Below are 18,643 nucleotides of genomic sequence, written 5' to 3'. Positions count from 1 at the left end.
TCCATTTTCTGGACCCTCTGAGACAGTTCCTCCACAGCTGAGACCCAGGAATGCTGAGATGAAGGGAGATTTCCCTCATAATGCCGGAGCTTGCCAACCACTCCATCCACTGTCAGAGTGTGGGAGTCTGTCCAGCAGGACACTATTGCCAGTGCTTTCGAGTGTGCTTCTGGTGCACTCTTCAGGAACATTCGCCACATCAGGTGTGTGCAAGGAGCCTGATCTGGGTCCATGGGTGACTGCTCATTATTCAGATCACCATAGATCATATCAAACACAGCTAGTTCCCTGAGGTTCTGGATGCCTTTCTCAATGTTGGTCCATTTGCTCAGCTGACATAGGATATCATCCTTGTAGGGGTCCCTCTCCCTTACGCTGAGCAGGAATCGCTTCCAAAGGCTGAGGGTTTGAGTCTGTTCTCCTATTTCCCTATCAATGCCAGTCTCCTTGGCCAAAGATCCCAGCTGCTTGGCCTCTCTCCCCTCCATTTCAAAAGCACTAGCTCCATTCCCAGCATTGGAGCAGCCAGGTGTAAATCTGCTCACCTCCCAGGCATCCGAAATCTCTCCGCATATCTCACAACTGAGTAGGAAATAGAGATCGGATAATCACCACAGGTCCTTCCTACTATTCCCGTGCTGGGCCTGGCTCATCCCCATCCCCCACTTTGTGAACTGACTCTCTAGTATATTTTGATTTCTGTATCAGAGTGACTGATATCGGCACTGGCTAGCTCTCTGGATTAGTCGCTGCGCTGGTGGAGGCGACTGCTGCTGGCTCTGCCTGTTCCCCCGGCCCAGATACTGTACCAGGAACTTCATTCTCAGATTCTGTAGCCTTTTCTCCCCCTTGAGGGCACTGGGTGTTTTTAAAGAGGACACGGTAGGTATGGGCAAGTCCCCAACATATGGCAGCGATTTGTGTCTCCTGGGTTTTGCCAGGTTGGTAACACACCCTTTCTAAGCACTCCATCAGCTTATCAGGGCTCTGCATTTGTTCGGGAGTGAAATTCCAAAGCATTGGAGGTGAGCACCAACTCAGGCCTTTGCCCATCTTTTCGCACACTCCTTGCCACTCCCTATTATCTGACCTCGGGGCAGGTTTCCGGGCACTGCTATTGTTAGAGAAGTGCCGCATGGCCAAAAAATCAAGCAGGCATTCAGAAAGTATTGTGCCACAATCACACTGGCCTGCAGGCTCCAAGGATAATTGAAACTCTCAAAAACCGAGAGGCTCACTTCCCCTGGCTCACCCATAGAGGGGGTGAGACCCCTAACAAAAGTCCAGGCAGCAAACAGGTACCGGCCCTCCCCCACAAACAGCGATACAAACAAATTATAAGCAGTCAATAACCAGTACATCAACATAAGACCCTTTATACATTTTCCACCGATAACAAACACCACCACTGGGATCATATACTGGATATAAGGATTAATCCAGCCCCACCATGCAAGCAAGTGGGCCAGCATTGCAAACATTTTCTCATCAAACAAATACAAATACAAACAGAAAAATTGCACCTAACAGATTGCTCTAACACACTGTGGTCAGGGTCTGTCCCTTTTTGATTCTTATTTCAACCCAATTCATGCCCCACATTGGTGTGCCAAAAAAGGCTGTGATGGTTTAAGCCCTGCCAGAACAGGGCACACAGAACCACACTGCCGTTGCCCCTCCCCCACCCTCAGCCGGTCAGGCTGGAAGTGAGGCACAAACCCTGGGGTAAAATAAGAAGAAATTTAATACAACAGTGTAATAAACAATCTGAAAAACAACAGTAGCAATGATAACAACAATAGACAGTAATAACAGTAAACAAGACAAAGGATATACAGAGAAATACCACAATGGTTACAGACAGCTCGCTCGCACACTCCCTGCCACCAAAGCCACAAAAGACTAAGTTCCCACGCTCCCGCGCCCAGACCTGACGTCAGCATGGTATGAATAACCTGGCTGGAGATCCCTTCCCCCTCTCTGTCTTAACCCTATTCTAGCTGAGCCAGGACACCTATCAACTATGCAAAACATATATCAACTCCATAAATTGAAAAAATGAGTTATCCTACTGTGACTTTGCCACAGTTTCTCAGATTGTCAAGGTGTCTTCCCAAGAAACATCTGTACAAGTTAAATTTTTATCTCACTAAGTAAATTTGCACATTAAGGGAGACTGAGTTCTGTTTAATTATAATTAGAGACCTACTTTTAAATTTACTATTGTATGGTACATATCAACAATTACAGGTTACACTGAAACACAAAAGTAGGAGGATTTTTTCAGGGTCAAACTATTTCAGTACACCATTGCAAATATCAATACTAAGGTATTAAAAGCTGAAAATTACTTTTTAAAAAGATCCATTCACTAAAAACTTGACAAGAATATACTGCTGTACAAGCATACCAAAGTATGAACTGAATTAAAATTACTGGAAAAATTAATGGAATTACACTAATAAACTAACTTTACTATTAAAAGGAAAAAAAGGAAAATTCATATTTTTAAGTACACACAATACAAAGTACATCAGGAAAAAAAAAATTGGTCTACTTGCTCTTTTTCCTTCAAAACAGTAGATTTTGCAGGCCTTATTCACAGTTATCTTCAAGACATACGTTAATTCGTTTCATTCTTCTGATCTGCTCCAGTGCTTTCAAAAATTTCCCTGAGACTTCTACAATTAGACTACAATGGACCATGCACTCCTAAACAGCCACTGTAATTCAGGTTCCTCCCTCCCTCTTTTCCAGGAATCAATAGGGAGGAGAAAGAGTACAATTAGACTGTTTTTCAAAATGGTCTCCAGTACATATTTACACTTCTCTACAGCTACTTTGTGAAGTCAGTGATAACTACAAGGGTCACACTACTGACTTGGAACTTTAATATACCAAATTTCAAGACCAAAAGCCTCCACTTCATCTACACTGTTTAAATACCTTTCTTCTTTGGGTTGCGCAAGCACTCGTTTTCTTCTTTGACTGTGGTCCTACTACATTTAATCCGACAGAAGAAGGAACGTCGAGCACCAGAATTCAGTCGAGCTGGTCCAGCTTGAAAATCTGTGCGTACTTGCAAGGCAGCTTACAAAAATTTAGTAGAGTAGTTTAGAAACCAAAATCCAACATTAAAACTTTAGAGTACAAGGCCTTTTTTTCATTTTAGCTTACAGAACGTTCTCCTTACTGTTTAGCTGCCTAAATTCTACAATTAAAAATGAAAAAAAGTCTAATAACTTAAATAGGGCAAAGAAAACCTGGCTGTCACACAGATTCCAAAATTAAAAAGAACTGCCAAACTATTTTTAAACCCTTACTGATATTCCAAATGGTATTTTAATAAATATACTTTATAAACTTTCAACTTCTATTTGGTACAATGAAGACCTGCAAAGATGCTTATAAAAGCCAGCTATAAAACAGTCATTAGCAGCAGAGTACATAACGCTTTCCGTATTAGAAAAACTGTAAACAAAATAAGATTTGGTTAAATTAGTATTGACACTTAGCATTTTCAGAGAAGACAGTGATTCTTGATCTTGAAGTATTTTATCCCATGTTTGACTACACCAGGTCTTTTGTACTGACAAGACCTATTAAATACAAGAAAAAAAAGTAGTATGCCTGGTAGGAAGAACATCAGAGCACATCTTGGTAAATGTTTTAACAATGCAATTTTCAGTAATTTGTATTCTCTAAAATAAATTATTTTCTGGGCTAGCTTTTAAACTGTAAGTACATTCTAAGCAGCAGAGAAGTATGCAAATATGTTTGGTTCACAGAAATTATATCTCGTTTGTACATCTATGAACATATGAACACACAGATATGTCCTGCATAATAACTAGATTTAATAACATCTCTTTAAAAAAACCTGAGTACATTCAAATATGACTTACTTTTCCCATCTACAAGCTTCTCCCTAGGAGAGACATCAGAAGAAGAAAGTTGCTCCTTAACTTTTGCAACATCTTTTGGATGCAAGTAATCAAACAAACTTTGTCCAATTAAACTGGCCTATTAAAAAAAAAAAAAAAAACCAACAAAAACAACAAAAAACCCAAAAGAAACATGAACCACGTTGTTTTAGAACAGAACTCCACGCATATTCTCAGAAAAACAACTTTTACACCAGTAAAAAAGAAGTCAAATACCAGTTACTCTAAACTTCAATATTTTGATCCACATTTAATTTGCCATTGTTTAATATTATTTTTATAAAAACATCGTTTGTTACCTCCCCTTTGAAAAATAGCAGATTTGGCTGGATAATAAAAAACAGTTCTGTAAAACCAAATGTTTTATTTATGTACATAGTATTATTCCTGATCCTATCTGAAGAAAGGTTATGTACAAAATAACTCCACTAACAGATTGTTGTGGTGTGAGATGGTAAGGAAACAGTAAGAAATATTCATGCTACCTAATGACTGTGAGCTCTAGTTTGGTTGGACAAAATGGCACCACTGAGCCAAGAGCTGCCTGGAAGCAGAGGTCAGCTCACTTCATCACTTTAGTAGGGGACTTTTATAAGAATCTCTCTAGCTGGGATCCATTCAACCTGCTGATTGCTGCTCCAAAGCACTACTGTAGGCAGCACCACCTTCTTTTGAAACAGGAAGCAATTTCACAGAAGTGGGCTGATTTTGTTTTTTTCATTGCTTACCTTCACCACAGTAGATTAAATCAATGGGTAGAAAGGAGCTATGTTGACAAGCAGTATTCTAGAATCAAATTGTAACTCATTTTGGACCCATGATACTTGCTATGTGATCACTGCATACATAAAGGAGAGCACTTTTCCAATAAGCCAGAGTCAGAAATGAGTTTAATGAAAAGCTTCTAAGAAAGCACTTTAAACATACAGCCTCTTACATTTGCCCAGTCCCCACCTACCCCTAATGCAAAGGAAAAATGCTGAGTGCCACTGAGAAAGGCTAATAGCAGCCTTGTCAAAATATACAGGTGTAACAAACAGATTAGGCTGCAGGATGGGATTCCTAACCTAGAACAATTCCCAAATAAGCTAACAAATTATGGGTTTACAGTCATGCTTTCTGAACCTCTTCGGATGGAATAGCAAAGATCTTATGGATCTGAAAGTAGGTATATGTCTGATGTGAGAGACTCCAAAAGGTACTTCTACACTAAATTTACTCAAGAATTTTTTTTTTTAAATAATCTGCTTTATGCTTGTTCCCATGATTTATTTCACTTTAATTTAAAATTATATAGTTTGGGTTTTTTTTAAAAAACAAAACATAGAACAGAGTCCAGATTGGTTATACTTCCATCTATGAAGAAAATGAACACAGCACAAATGGTTTCAAAGATACAGAAGTAGACAGATGGAAGCACTAACTGGTTTAGCCTCTGTTTTTGCAACAGAAGTCATACATGAACAAGTTATCATTCCTTGATTACCTGGTAATTGTCCATGATGTTAAATGTCAACTAATGGAAGTTACTTATATTTTTCCTATTTCTCTTACTCTACAGGCTAAACTAGCTCACATGATCTTGTTTTTCCTTCAAGTTAAGAGTATATGCATGCATAGTTATTGTGGATAAGGTGTTACATAGTGCATACAAACTTAAAGGCACTACCAATAAAGCTTTAATTAACTTTCACTGCTGAACTACTCATTTTCCTTGGACTAAAAAAAAAACCTCAAAATCACCATTTAAAATTTCTTGGAGATAGAAATTAGGACATCTACAAAATATTCCTTCCTCTTGAACTAGCAGTTTTCTTAAGGATGATCAGTTGAAAACTGGTGCTATTACTCAGGTCAGGATCACTGACTGTACTTGCAAATATTTTGTTCCATGATATTCAGCCTTACTCTGAAGGAGGTTAAATCAAAGAAATTCCAAGAAATTATACACAAGGACTGTTTTTTAGTAATATACAATAAAATGTAAAAGTTTAGAAATTTCTAAGAAAATATAAGGAAAAAATAAACCAAGAAACTCAATTATAACCACCTGATTGTAATTAAGTATTTTGCAAACTGATTCTGAGACAAACAGAATTTTTCCTCTGTTGCATCCCACCACAAATAGGAATCCATCTGCAGCCTGAAAATATAGAGATACTGTCTTTAGAAGCATACAATTAAAATATACTATGAATACCGATGACTACAAGGAAGCACACTTTTAAACCCATTCTTCGAAATTAAATAAGCTATAAATCACATCAAAAAGCAATTAAGATTGCAAGGACCAAATCAGACCTTCAACTACAGACAGCTAAAGCTTCTTAAACACAGCTTTGAGAAAAGAGGCAGCCAGCTGAAAAACAGCTTAACTTTGGAGTCATATTACAGATCTTGGCAAAGTCTGTTATTGCAGCAAAGGAAAAAGAAATAGTTGCAAATGAGAAACGGTAAAGGGGTGTGGGTGTATGACAAAGTGTGAAAAAAAGAAGAAAAAATTTCTTTCAGGTATTATTTCTGCATCTTTTTCAAAATACATAAAAATTTAAATGGAGAGCAAACAACTGCAAGTATATTTATGCATAATTAAAAGCATTCTCTATACTTGCATGCAGACTTCAACATAAAAAATTTTATGTATTAAATATGCAGACTGTATACAGATTTATTATCCCTTCAAGGGCTGCTCTCTGCCATGCTCACAAATCATCTTCTGTACCCCATAACGAAAAAGCCTGTATAGTGTACAGAGTTTATAAACTAGTACTTATCAAGTACATCAAAGCACTTGCTTGAAGATGGGAAGAAGCAGCACTCTTGAACTAAAACCTCGTTAGCAGCAAGCTTTAATAAGGATATTATTTAACTGAGAGTTTCTTTCCACTTACCCTAAGGATTAACTGTTGGATCTCATCATCCTTTAAAAATGAAGGTTTATACCGAACTTCTGAATAGGAGCTAGTGGAACCTGGAAAACAGATTATTTGTAGACATAATGTCAGAAGTTACATTTTAAATTTACTTTTAAACAGACTTATACTTGTTTTGTATTTTATAAATTTTCTTTGCAACTACAACAGCTGAATAAAATAAAAATCCTAAAAATATTAAAAATAAAAAAACCCTCTTAAACATATGCTGTAATGAATATGGGCACACAACCAGTTTTTTCTTGCCCTTTACTTCAAATAAAACAAGAAAACTTGTCCAGATATCTTTAATGTAGAGAAATTATATATTATGAGAACTGAATTTTTGAGAAGCATTTCACAGGCTTATTTCAGAATCCTTAGCATTTGCTGAATCTGAATAATTCCAAAGTTATCAACTGTCTTCTGGCATGAATAATGCTTCATTAGTACTATATATCCAACAATCCAAAGAACACTCTACTGTAGTTGAGTGCCTCACTAAAAGTAGTGAGACTGATGTACTATTATTTACTGTTCTAGCATCTGTGGCAAGCACACTAAAATAATTTTTAGCCATTATAAGCATTTCCACATTTTCTAGTTATTATTTGAGGTAAACAGCAGTTGATCTTTCCAGCAAATTTCAGCATTCACTATAATTCCACATAGTATCTTCTATTTTCTTAAAATATTTGTTTTGAAGATACATGTAACTGTGCTGGATGGAGTGCAGTTTTCATATCCTCTTGTTAAAATACAAATATTCGAGCTGAGGATTTCTTGTAGATGCTTGTTTAAACTGCAAGTGCAATTACTGCCCTGCTAATTTGTCACATTATTTCTTTACACAAAATTCTCAGCCTGCTTGGGCCAATGGGCCTGTAGAAAACCCCTCCAACCTAAATCATTCTATGATTTTATTACTGTCAAGTTTGTAGCATAATTAATTTCTTACACTCCTGTCACTTAAAATAGGGGTTTTATTAGATAGATTTATTTATAATAAATTTATTTCCAATGCAGTATTTCATCTTTGCTTAGAGTTGACCAAATTATTATTCTGAAACAGTGCTACCAAAAAAACAAATATTGTGTGTTGCTGATAATGTATATTTGTATATACATTTTTTAGGAGAGGAAAAAAAAAATCTCAAAACCTAGTAATAGTAAAAGAAGAGGAAAGACTAGATCCTGGTTTGATCCTGACACTGAACCATTCCCTGAGATCAACGATTACTTTAACTTTGCTAGCTGACTAAGGATATAAATTTTTGATAACTCCTTTTTCTTGGTATTCTTTAATATTTCATGGTGTTTAAGACTCCAATTTAATCAAAGTCATCAAGCATCCTGTTAAAGTATGTTTTGTCTTGCAACATTCCTTATGACTACTATTCTTGCAGGCAAAAAAACAAGTTCCAAAGATTATTATATCCACATGCAATTTCTTCTTTAGTTTTATTGAACTGGTTTTGGTTTTATGAAATTACACTGTACAAGACTTAACCTATCACTGAAGTGAGTTCTCCATGCTCTCTACCAGTGCACACAGGACAAACAATTCATCAGAAGTATTTGATATTTTATAACTTGGCTTTCAACTTAAAACCTTCCCAAAATTTAGCTGTAGTTGGGTTTTTTGGTTGGATAGTGTGGGGGGGTTGTTTGTTTTTGGGTTTTAGTGGTCTTTTTCCATGAGCTTGCGAATTTCAAAGTCAATAGATAAATATGAAATGCCAATACAGAGACAAAGGGTTGATGCAATCACAAACATGGGAATAACTGGAGTATGAAGACCATTTGCTTCTCTATTATCAGTATAGCTGTTGGCATGGGCACAGCACCAGAGGTATTACTGTTACAAAAAGTATGATGGAAAGTGGAGAGATACAGAACACATGTTTAATTTGGGGGTTGGAAAATAACAAAAGACGGACTTGCTTGATCATTGCAATTTTTGAAAGGAATCAAGGAGTGATTCAATTAAAAGGCATACCCTCAGCAAACAGAAAATATCAGACATTGAATGGTGGCTTTTTTCTGCTATACTAAGCAAAATGAAGAAATGAAGTTCTGGAAGCTGCAAACACGTAAATTTAAATGAAGAACAGAATCCAGCAAGGAAATGTAGATGACCTTTGATTTATTTAACATCAAAGAAGATACACAGTCTAACTCCTGCTAGAGCAAGGATTTTCAGAATTAGCTTCCTAAAACTCACCTTTTAAAGATTTTAAGTGTTGTACAGCCATCCGTAACACTGTAAGCTTGTCTAGCTTTCGTGCCATGGGATTGCACTGAGGTATCATAGTAGACAATTCCTCTATCAAATTATTCATTTTGTCTCTTCTTCGTTTCTCTGTTTGACTGTGAGCCTCTCTAAGAAGAAAAATTATTTTAAGAAAGATGTAGAACATATGATTTTTCCCATAATGTCCATCAATTCAATTTTTGGAATGGAACATATCACAAGAAGTACTAGCGCACTGAAACAGTTTTTCATACACTACTTGTATTTGACAACTGAATTGGATTCACTTGTCAAGTGAAAGCAGAAATGGTCACAATAATGATGTGAAATACTGAGGAGGAAAAAAATATCTCAAGACACAACTTGGTTATATGTGGCTGGAACAAGAGACTATGAAGACTTATAAAAGTTGAATTCTTCTTGTGACCCTTAATGTCCAACTGAATACCTTGACAGCTTACCATATACCAGAGAACATCTGATGCCCCGTATCCACTGGAAAACATTTCTGCTCCCTGGCCCTATCTCTACCTGTCCTGTGTAACCAAGATGGGGTATTCATTCTGCTGCCTTTTTTTTTTTTTTTCTTAAAAGAATGCTCTCAACACTTGCTAAAGCACCTCTGAACTCTGCCTTACACAACAATTTGAGATGAGCAATGTCTTCTTCTTACCTCATTACCTTAAAAATTACTCAGATTGAAGATGAACACAAATTTATTCATAATACAGAAGAAGCAACAATACATTTATATGTGCTTATAGGAGATGTAGCAGAAACTGAAAGAAAAAGCTATGCCTCATGTAATTTCACCAGAGGTATTTCAGAAAGGTTTCACCTTCGTTCATTTGATAAGGTGGTAGAAAGGGCTTCAGTCTCTCTGCATCCCTTGCGTCTCAGGTTTCATTTCTTGGTAAGCCTCTGTCCAAGAACTCAACCACAGAAAGAGAGCTTCTCTGCTTGGACAGTTTTGATCACAAAACCCCCTCTAAGGCACATGACAGTGCATTTAACAAATATATTTATATCTCAGATCACCTTTTCTTGAATTCTTTCTATGGGAGTATATTAGCTTTTATAGTCAATCTCCTCCCCTCTAACAACCTCTAGTAGATCAAGAAAAGTTTAATTCATTCAATTCCCTCCTTACCCAGAAGTCAAGCTAGTCACCCAATTAAAACCAAGATTATTTTCTCTTCTGACTGAGAATGGATACAGCGATAGTTAACCAAACTGTGGGACAACAAATTTTGGATAACTCATCTCCAAAACTCTTTCTCTTAGGCATACTGTAACAGAAGGTATCAAAGGTAATAGAGTTAACTACACCTGGCCTGCTGAGAAAGAACAAAGTACAGTTTTAATGACATAGTCTTCTATTATTTTTAGTATTTTTCCCAAAAATAAATCCCTTCTCCACACAAATAATTCTGGTTCATTCATCCAGCCAATTAAGTTTACTCTCTCTAAAGCCTTTTTTAAAATTTAATTTTATCAGCTCTTTTCAGCTCTACAGGTTCACCCAACTTTTCCTTCGTGTCAGATAGGAACAATCAAGTAATATATTGTGTATGCTACTTGAACTGTGAAACTCAGGAAGACAGATACAAACATATGGGGAAAGAGGGCAATCTTCCACATCTCTAAGTCAATATGGAGTTATAGAAAACTGAACAGGTGGATGCAGAAATTCAGGTGATGACTGGATGATTCAAAAAGCCTTCTGTTACATTCCCTGGTTACAAAGGGAAAGGGAGAAAAGCAAATTCCTCAATAAGCTTGAGAAAAGAAACACTGGAGGGAGGTAACTGTTAAGTAAACCTTCAAAGAGTCTTCTAACTATTTTTTTCCTTCAACTAATAAATCAAAGCTTAAGGAAAAAAATTAACAATATGACAGGAAACTTATTAATGCAGTGTGCAAAACAGAATCTTGTATAGCAAGATTTTACTCAGTAAATAAAAATGAATTTTGGATTTAAACAAAAAGACTGTGAATATATTTTGGAATGCTTCAAATTCTTCCATTTTATTTAAATTACAGAAACGCTTCATCATTATTAGCATACTGTATAAATAATGCTTTTGACAGCAGAGAGGATTTCTGCTTTGACATCTCTGCTCACATGACAAATGAAAGACATTTTTAAAACAACTCTGGTTTTACTCAGTGCTTTGCCCATACTTTTAAATATTTGGTTGGATGAATCATGACTACATTCAGTCACACAGTGTTTCAAATCTTACTGCTTTAGGTGAATTTCAATTTGGATTCAGTTAAGATGCAAATTCCAAGCGCACTGGCAAACCTTGAATAATTCTCTATACAAAAACTTGTTCCAGAACAAGAAGTCTTTGTCATGCTTTAGCTGTATTCATTTTCACATGGAATAAATTTTAAAAACTTCCAAGTGTAGACAAATCTAGAAATAAACAATTCTCAAATTCATACAGACTGAGGATCAGCTCCTCCCTTTATATACAGCTTGAGACTACTTCTCACCTTGAAAATATTAACCCAAGGCTTTTTCTATGTGAGATATTCCGCAACACAGCTTTCATTAGAATTAGTAGAAAATAAAATCCTCAAGGAAGCTCTAAAAATTACTATACATTTAGCAGAGGGAAAGGAAAAGTTTACTGTTAAGTATTTGACAGTTTTATCAAATGTTACCCAAACTCATATTTTACTGTTATGAATCCTAGTATTCACTAGCAAAATGGACATTTACTGTACCTGAAATCTTTTATTTTAACATGTTCTTCATCTTCACTCCTAGAGAAAACAAGATAGAGATTCTTACATTGCATATTTAATACTAGACACTTCTTTCCTCCCATGAATTCAAGAAGATATAGAAAATGTTACAAGTTTACTATGGCTCTAACAAAAGCAAGCCCACAAAAGCAAGCCCACAAAAATTCCTAAGCCAAAAATGATCTAGCAAGTGATGCACAACAGAAAGAGACCAAAGCATAACTTCCAATATTCACAGTTACATGAGCATATTATAGGGATATTTCATAATTACAGGGATATTTTTATCCTGGAGAACACAACAGTAATGGAATACTCAAATAACTTAAGTCCAGGCTTGATTTTATTTTTTTATTTAATATTTTTACAAGAGGGATCACCCATTCATTTTTATTTTTGAAATCTTACTGGCAAATGATGAAAAAAGCAACCCTAGCCCAGACTAGGCCTAAAATACATTTTAATTGCACATGGTCAGAAAAGGTAAAAATTTTTTCCATACTATACAGCAATGACTGAAAAGTCTATGTCATAAAATTGTAAATGAAAGGCAATCACAGTGTCTGTATCATGAAAATATTTGGCAGCAGGAAAATATAAAGGATTATTTAAACATGTTCTTTCTTCTTCCCCAAGATCACTGTATTCTTCACCACCATCTATTAAGGACATCAGAACATGGCCTAATAGTTATCTTGCCAGTTCAGTACAAGCAATTTGATACTTGCAGAGACAGTTCCCATACGAATACTGACTACTCTTTTCCTTAAAAGAAAAACTGATACAAATATTTTCAATATTTCTACAGCAGTCCTTCAGCTATTTTTAATGCAGCAGTGGAAACATCTCATGCAGTACTCTAAACTCCATTCCAGAGGAGAGACCTGCTAGTCTACAACCCTTTTAGAAGAGGCATGTGTTGTACCAGAAGGATTATAAGGAGACAGCCCAATCAGTCAGCAGCTGTTTCCTATGAGGAAACGGAAGGAGGAAGTAGAAGGACAGCTGGAGATTACAGCTTTAGGAAAGACCCAAAGAGCTGCTTCCACCTGTAACTAAGCACTGACCCTGGTGTGAATGAAACGAAGTTACAAATGAACGAAGGTGAAACCCTTCTGTTACAGCAGCCAAAGCCAAATTAACACACCATTTAGAGATCCAGCTCTTCAATCTGGAATTTCACTGGAACCCAGAAATCTTCTAGAGAATCTGATAAACCCAGATACAGGAGTAGTTTGGGCTCACAAGACCCTGAGACTTTTCTTCAGTGAAACTGTTTCAGATTTAGAAAAGTTAACATTAGTTAGTATTTTTCTTTCATTTTAAAACAAACTTTTACTGGAAATGTGCATATAGTATGAACTCTGATAGAAGTTACCTTGTCTGACTGTAAGAGAAGAGGTAAGGGTGAGACAGTTCAACTGCAATGCAGCATGTGGCCTATTAACTAACTCTCCTTCTCCCTCAGGAGCTCCACTTCGGGAAGAAATTAGAACAAATTTGCTGCTCAAGCAATCAGTCACAGTCTTCAATGGATTTATATAGCCTCTGTCCTAACAGCTGTGTTGTTACCAATATAAATAGCTGGATTAAAACTACCTTAACTACATGAACATAGGGTAAAATTCTACCTCATGGCTATAAAGTAGGTTATTTAATTGATACTAGAAGAATAGAATCTGTATTAACCAGGAAAAATTAAAGAATACCAACTTTCCCTCTATTTTTTCAATTAATTTATTAAACATACTTCCCCATTTCTTCTAAAGTGGAAGCAGAGGTTTTTAAGGAAATAAGAGAAGATGGAAAAAATCCACAAAGAAACAACAAATTTATCCCCAAAGAAAGATTTTTATACTACCCAATAAGCCACATACTGGCACTGACTACTCTGCAGAAAGGGGTCTGGGGGTGCTGGTTGCCAGCAGGCTCAACAGGAGCCAGCACTGTACCCTGGAAGCTCAGGGGACAAACTGCACCCCCAGGTGCATCAAACACAGCATAACCAGCCAGTCAAAAGAGGTGATTATTCCACTGTATTCAGCATTGGTGCGGCCTTGCCTTGAATGTTGTGTCTGGTTCTGGGCCCCACTATTTAGGAAGGATGTTAAGGTCCTTGAATGCATCCAGAGGAAGGCAACAAAGCTGGTGAAAGGCATGTCCTATGCGGAATGGCTAAGGACTTTGGCCTTGTCTAGTTTGGCAAAAAGGAGGCTGAGGAGCAACCTCAATGCTCTCTACAGCTTCCTGAGGAGACGACACAGAGAGGGAGGTGCTGATCCATGGGATCCAGTGATAAGACACATGGGAATGGTTCAAAGCTGCACTAGGAAGGTTTAGACTGGACATTAGGGAGCATTTCTTTATTGAGAGGGTGGTCAAACACTGCAACAAGCTTCCTAGAGAGATAGTCGATGCCCCAAGCCTGTGAGTGTTTAAGAGGCATTTGGACAATGCCCTTAACAACATGCTTTAACCTTTGGTGAGCCCCAAATTGGTCAGGCAGTTGGACTAGATGATCGCTGTAGGTCCATCCCTTCCAACTGAAATATTCTATTTTATAAAAAAGAATGCTGCACAGCTACATATAAACAAATATATTTTCTAAGTAAGGTATTCAGGTGCAGAAAAAGAAATTACAACAAAGCAATCATGTAACCAGTAACTATCCTGTAACATACATACACAAAGGATTTACTTATGCTGTACAGCCAAACTTACCTCTGGTTTGTCACTATGTAATAGCGTTATTTTAACATTGTTGTGGTAGTTCCATTTTAAAAAGCACTTGACGGAAGTTAAACAGACAAAAAATATTTCCATGCACCAGTCCTAGAAGAGTATGAGACCTTTCCCTCACCTCCCTAGTCGTCTTCTTTGTCATTTGCTTCCATTCTTCCCCTAACTTCAATACTAACAAGTCTAGTAAATCTATAAGCAAGTCAGAGTATCTTCTTAGAAAGAAATATCATGAAACCTTAACACGAAATGGACCTATCCATCCTGTTAATTAGTTTTATCACTTTGTGCTGTACAAAGACCTGCCCTTAGACAAAGCATTCCTTAAGGCAAGCCATACAGCTCATCTGGCCAAACAGGTAAATGTGCCATGTTTATAGCACTGAAAGCAAGAATGGATTCATTTATAAAAAGTACCTTTTCTGGGGATCACCATCAACTTCAACCGTATACCTGCAGAAACAGGTAATAAGGTAATCAAAATGTAGTTTGAAGCACAAAAAGATGACTTAATATACCCAATGAAAAAAAGCCACAGAAAAATTTTTGTGGAAAGCCCACTCAATTAGTTATCTTCAGCAAGAACATTAGTTTTTAAAAACTAATTACTACTTCTTATAAAACAATACTTTTTCAATTAGTATTTCAACTTGGGCTATTTTTATTTTTTTTTTTATGACACAAGTTTCATAAAACCTGAGATAGATCCAAACTTCAGTGAAACACTATTGATGAACCAGCACTTCTACTGAACTGGTAAAAATCAACAAGTGCTACTGAAAAAGAATGGAGACTTTTTTTTTTCCAAAACTAATATATTTCTGGGGTTTTCAGTGATCTACAGGATACACTTGAATCTCCAAGTTGACAATTGTACCAACATCCACAGCATGGCCACATTCTGCAGATCAATGGACTACATATGGAAGAAGCAGTGATTAAAGAGAACTACTTTAATAATCCTAAATACATAGACATTTCCTACCTCACCCCACCACCCCCCCTTTAAAACATGGATTTTCCACACTGGTTTGGAGATAACTATAAGGCAGCAGATCTGCAGACTGAGTCATGTCCCTTATTTCTGGCTGATTAATACAGTTTTGAATAGATCACTTCAAAAAAATATTTTTCTATGTAAATGATTATTTGATTAACTGGCATGTGTTTAGCAGTTATAAAACAGGAGAAAACACTTGACAGTATGATATCAGTAGTCAAGTATGACTCAGTTAAAAAGACTGAGCACTGCTGTAGGACAGTCTTCATTTTTAGGTCAAAGGTCTGCCTGGACATTTAAGTAAATGGCTGCTCTGGTCACTGAAGAAGCAGTTCTGATTCTGCAGTTCCATATCAAAGAGCTTAACTAGCAATCCTGTTTCACACTTTAAGGTGATACTCTAGTGTGCACTTGTGAGACTTCAGGCAAGGTAATAACAATTTGCTGCAAAGAGAACTTGCCTTACTAGCAGGCAAAGGAAAAAAAAATCACCCAAGAAAAAGAAGTTTGAAATTTCAGTACTAAAGACACATTACCCAGGCACCTCAGGCCAGGAAATGGTATTACAGAATCCTACATAACCTTTAGATTTAAGGATTATTTTTTTCTATTTTTAATAACTCAGGACTGTCAAACAATGCATTTGGAAGAAATTGTAATAAATAATGGTAATAAATAAAGGAATGGTAATAAATAAAGGAAAGGGGATTAGACAGTTACCATAAATAACAGATGAATGTCTCAAATCTATGTTGAGACACATACAGAATCAATTTACTTACTGGTTATCAGAATCACTTCCTTTGCGCTTCCTTGGAATCTCAGACACAGAAGCACTGAAAGAAGTGGTGGTAGCAGGCTTAGTTATTGGATTCATGAGGCTGAGGACCCCAGAAGCAATGCACAGGTTTCCATCTATTGAGAAATTACCTGTGAATGAGAAAAATGCTCAGTGTTCAGTTAGAGCTATATCGTTATGTATCTATTCTGATTTTCATCTGGGAAAAATTAAAAATAAAGTCTGTGTGGCTTCTATGCCTCTGATACAAAAACCATAAAGGCTGCACTGCTACATCCTACGTACAGAGTACACCATCATCCCACAGCCCTGTAACAATCTCATCAACCCAATCAACACACCAGTACAATATAAAATATACCTATTCTCCTCCTTACACAATCTTAGCAGACTACACATAAATCCCCCAAGCACTTCAAACATCCTGCTGCAAAATCAAAAGATGTGGCATTAGTTAACAGATCAAAATCCTGTGTCTAACACTAAATTAAACTTAATATATTATAAACTCTATCTTTTAAACAAGCTGGACATCCAAAAACTGAAAGTTTGCCATAACCATGATTCTGACATTAAATCTATAATTACACACAACATCAGTCTCAAGTTGGAAGAGTCCTGAAAGCTTGTCAAATTCTACCTCGAAGTTCCCTTCACAGTCCTTCTCTCAAGGAAAACTGCTTTGTTTCTGGGAGGGACAGAAGAGAAGTCACAAACCAAAATAATCCTAGCAACCTACTGGAAAAGGAAAACAGTCTCAAGGAATCTAAGCACTATTATACTTTTTTTTTTTATATATCTCAATACAAAGCTTTCACAAAAAATCACCCAGTTGATATCTAGGTAAAGAATCAGAATTAACTCTTTTTCAGCAAATGTAGGCACTCCTTTAGGCTTATTGTGCTAGAGAGGAAACTATCCTATGTGATACATCTAGAAAAAATAACAAGTTAACACCATGAAGAGACACAGGACGGATTGAGAGAGATCATTTAAGGAAGCAAGCATCTCCTACTTTTAACAGGAGGCAAAAATCCAAGACGAATCCTCTCAAAATCCAGCAGGAAGAAAAACTGAATACTTTATTGTGAGCTTTCTTTTTTGAGCATCTTTGCTGTCTATAAATGACAGGTAAAAATATGTAAGAAGAATGACACACAGTGTATGTTTTTTTCCTCCTAGGTGTAAGCACATCTTACATCAGAAAAATTACCTCCAAGCTTCTCACTTTCTGTTGGAATATGACCCTGGACAGTTAAATGAAAATAGGCTAATACTTGAACAGCTTGCCTGAGCAGCCCCCAGGGAGCGCGAGCGACCAGGAGCGCAGTGAACAGGGTGGGCAAACGGGGCATGGCGCATCAGAGGGATGAGGCGCGGCAGTTCGCAGACGCTCTCCGGGTTCCTAAACTTATCTAAGCTAGCCCCTTTATGGTCCTCCACGCGTAGACCAAACCATGGTCTCCACTCGCATCAAAACCACCGCCAGAAAGAACGTGGTGACCCAGATGAAGTTGCCATGCAAACATGCAGAGGTTCAGGTCTCGGGCTGCAGGGAGTGCCTGAGCCTATCAGTCCTGCCGGAGGGCAGCAGGGACAGCACCTGTGTGTGCTGCCATCAGCTGGATGACCTGCTCAGCCTGTAGAGGAACTCAAACAAGAGGTTGAGAGATTAAGAAGTATTAGGGAGTGTGAATGGGAAATTGACTGGTGGAGTAATACCCTAGCACCCCTGAAGCAACAGGAGCTAATGGAAGCTCCAAACAAGGCAATTAATCCCTCATCCTCTTGCTATCAGACAGAAGGAGGGGCCCTAAGAGACCAGGGAGGCTGGAAACAGGTCCCTGCTCGGGGAGGCAGGAAAATCCTCTCCCCACCTCCCTCACCCTCCATGGTGCCCCTTCACAATAGATTCGGGGCCTGGAACTTTTGAACAAAGAAGAGAAGGAGGAGGAAAATGAGACAAATGAAGAAGACCAAGGTCCACCAAGGCCAGGTCACTTCAGACGAGGTATTAAAACCAGCTCTGAAAAGAACCCCAGAAGAGTCATTGTAGTGGGTGACTCCACTCTAAGGGGTGTCGAAGGCCCCATATGCAGATCAGACCCGCTTCACAGGGAAGTCTGCTGCCTCCCTGGGGCCCGCATCAAGGACCTCACAGCAACAGTCCCTACCCTAGTGAGACCGAAGGATTACTACCCTCTCCTGGTTTTTCAGGTAGGTAGTGATGACATCACC

At 37.5% G+C, this 18,643-nt stretch overlaps 1 protein-coding gene across 1 annotated transcript in view; it reads right to left on the bottom strand.

Moving 5' to 3' along the window:
- Positions 1-17,760, bottom strand: part of BMAL2 (basic helix-loop-helix ARNT like 2) — a 46,665-nt gene extending 28,905 nt beyond the window's left edge. Inside the window, exons 1-9 of the mRNA XM_074901163.1 lie at positions 17,619-17,760; positions 16,389-16,536; positions 15,024-15,059; positions 11,847-11,885; positions 9,081-9,238; positions 6,836-6,915; positions 5,995-6,087; positions 3,906-4,023; positions 2,947-3,090 (exon numbers count right to left, since the gene is read on the bottom strand). Coding sequence (XP_074757264.1) covers positions 2,947-3,090; positions 3,906-4,023; positions 5,995-6,087; positions 6,836-6,915; positions 9,081-9,238; positions 11,847-11,885; positions 15,024-15,059; positions 16,389-16,536; positions 17,619-17,760 — 958 coding nt within the window. The remainder of the gene's footprint in view (positions 1-2,946; positions 3,091-3,905; positions 4,024-5,994; positions 6,088-6,835; positions 6,916-9,080; positions 9,239-11,846; positions 11,886-15,023; positions 15,060-16,388; positions 16,537-17,618) is intronic.
- Positions 17,761-18,643: the final 883 nt, after the last annotated feature.

This window comes from Athene noctua, chromosome 3, assembly GCF_965140245.1.
Source record: "Athene noctua chromosome 3, bAthNoc1.hap1.1, whole genome shotgun sequence".
In the NCBI taxonomy this organism is placed as follows: Eukaryota; Metazoa; Chordata; class Aves; order Strigiformes; family Strigidae; genus Athene; species Athene noctua.
Note: the sequence above shows the minus strand (reverse complement) of the source record. Positions and strands in the feature narration are given on the sequence as shown.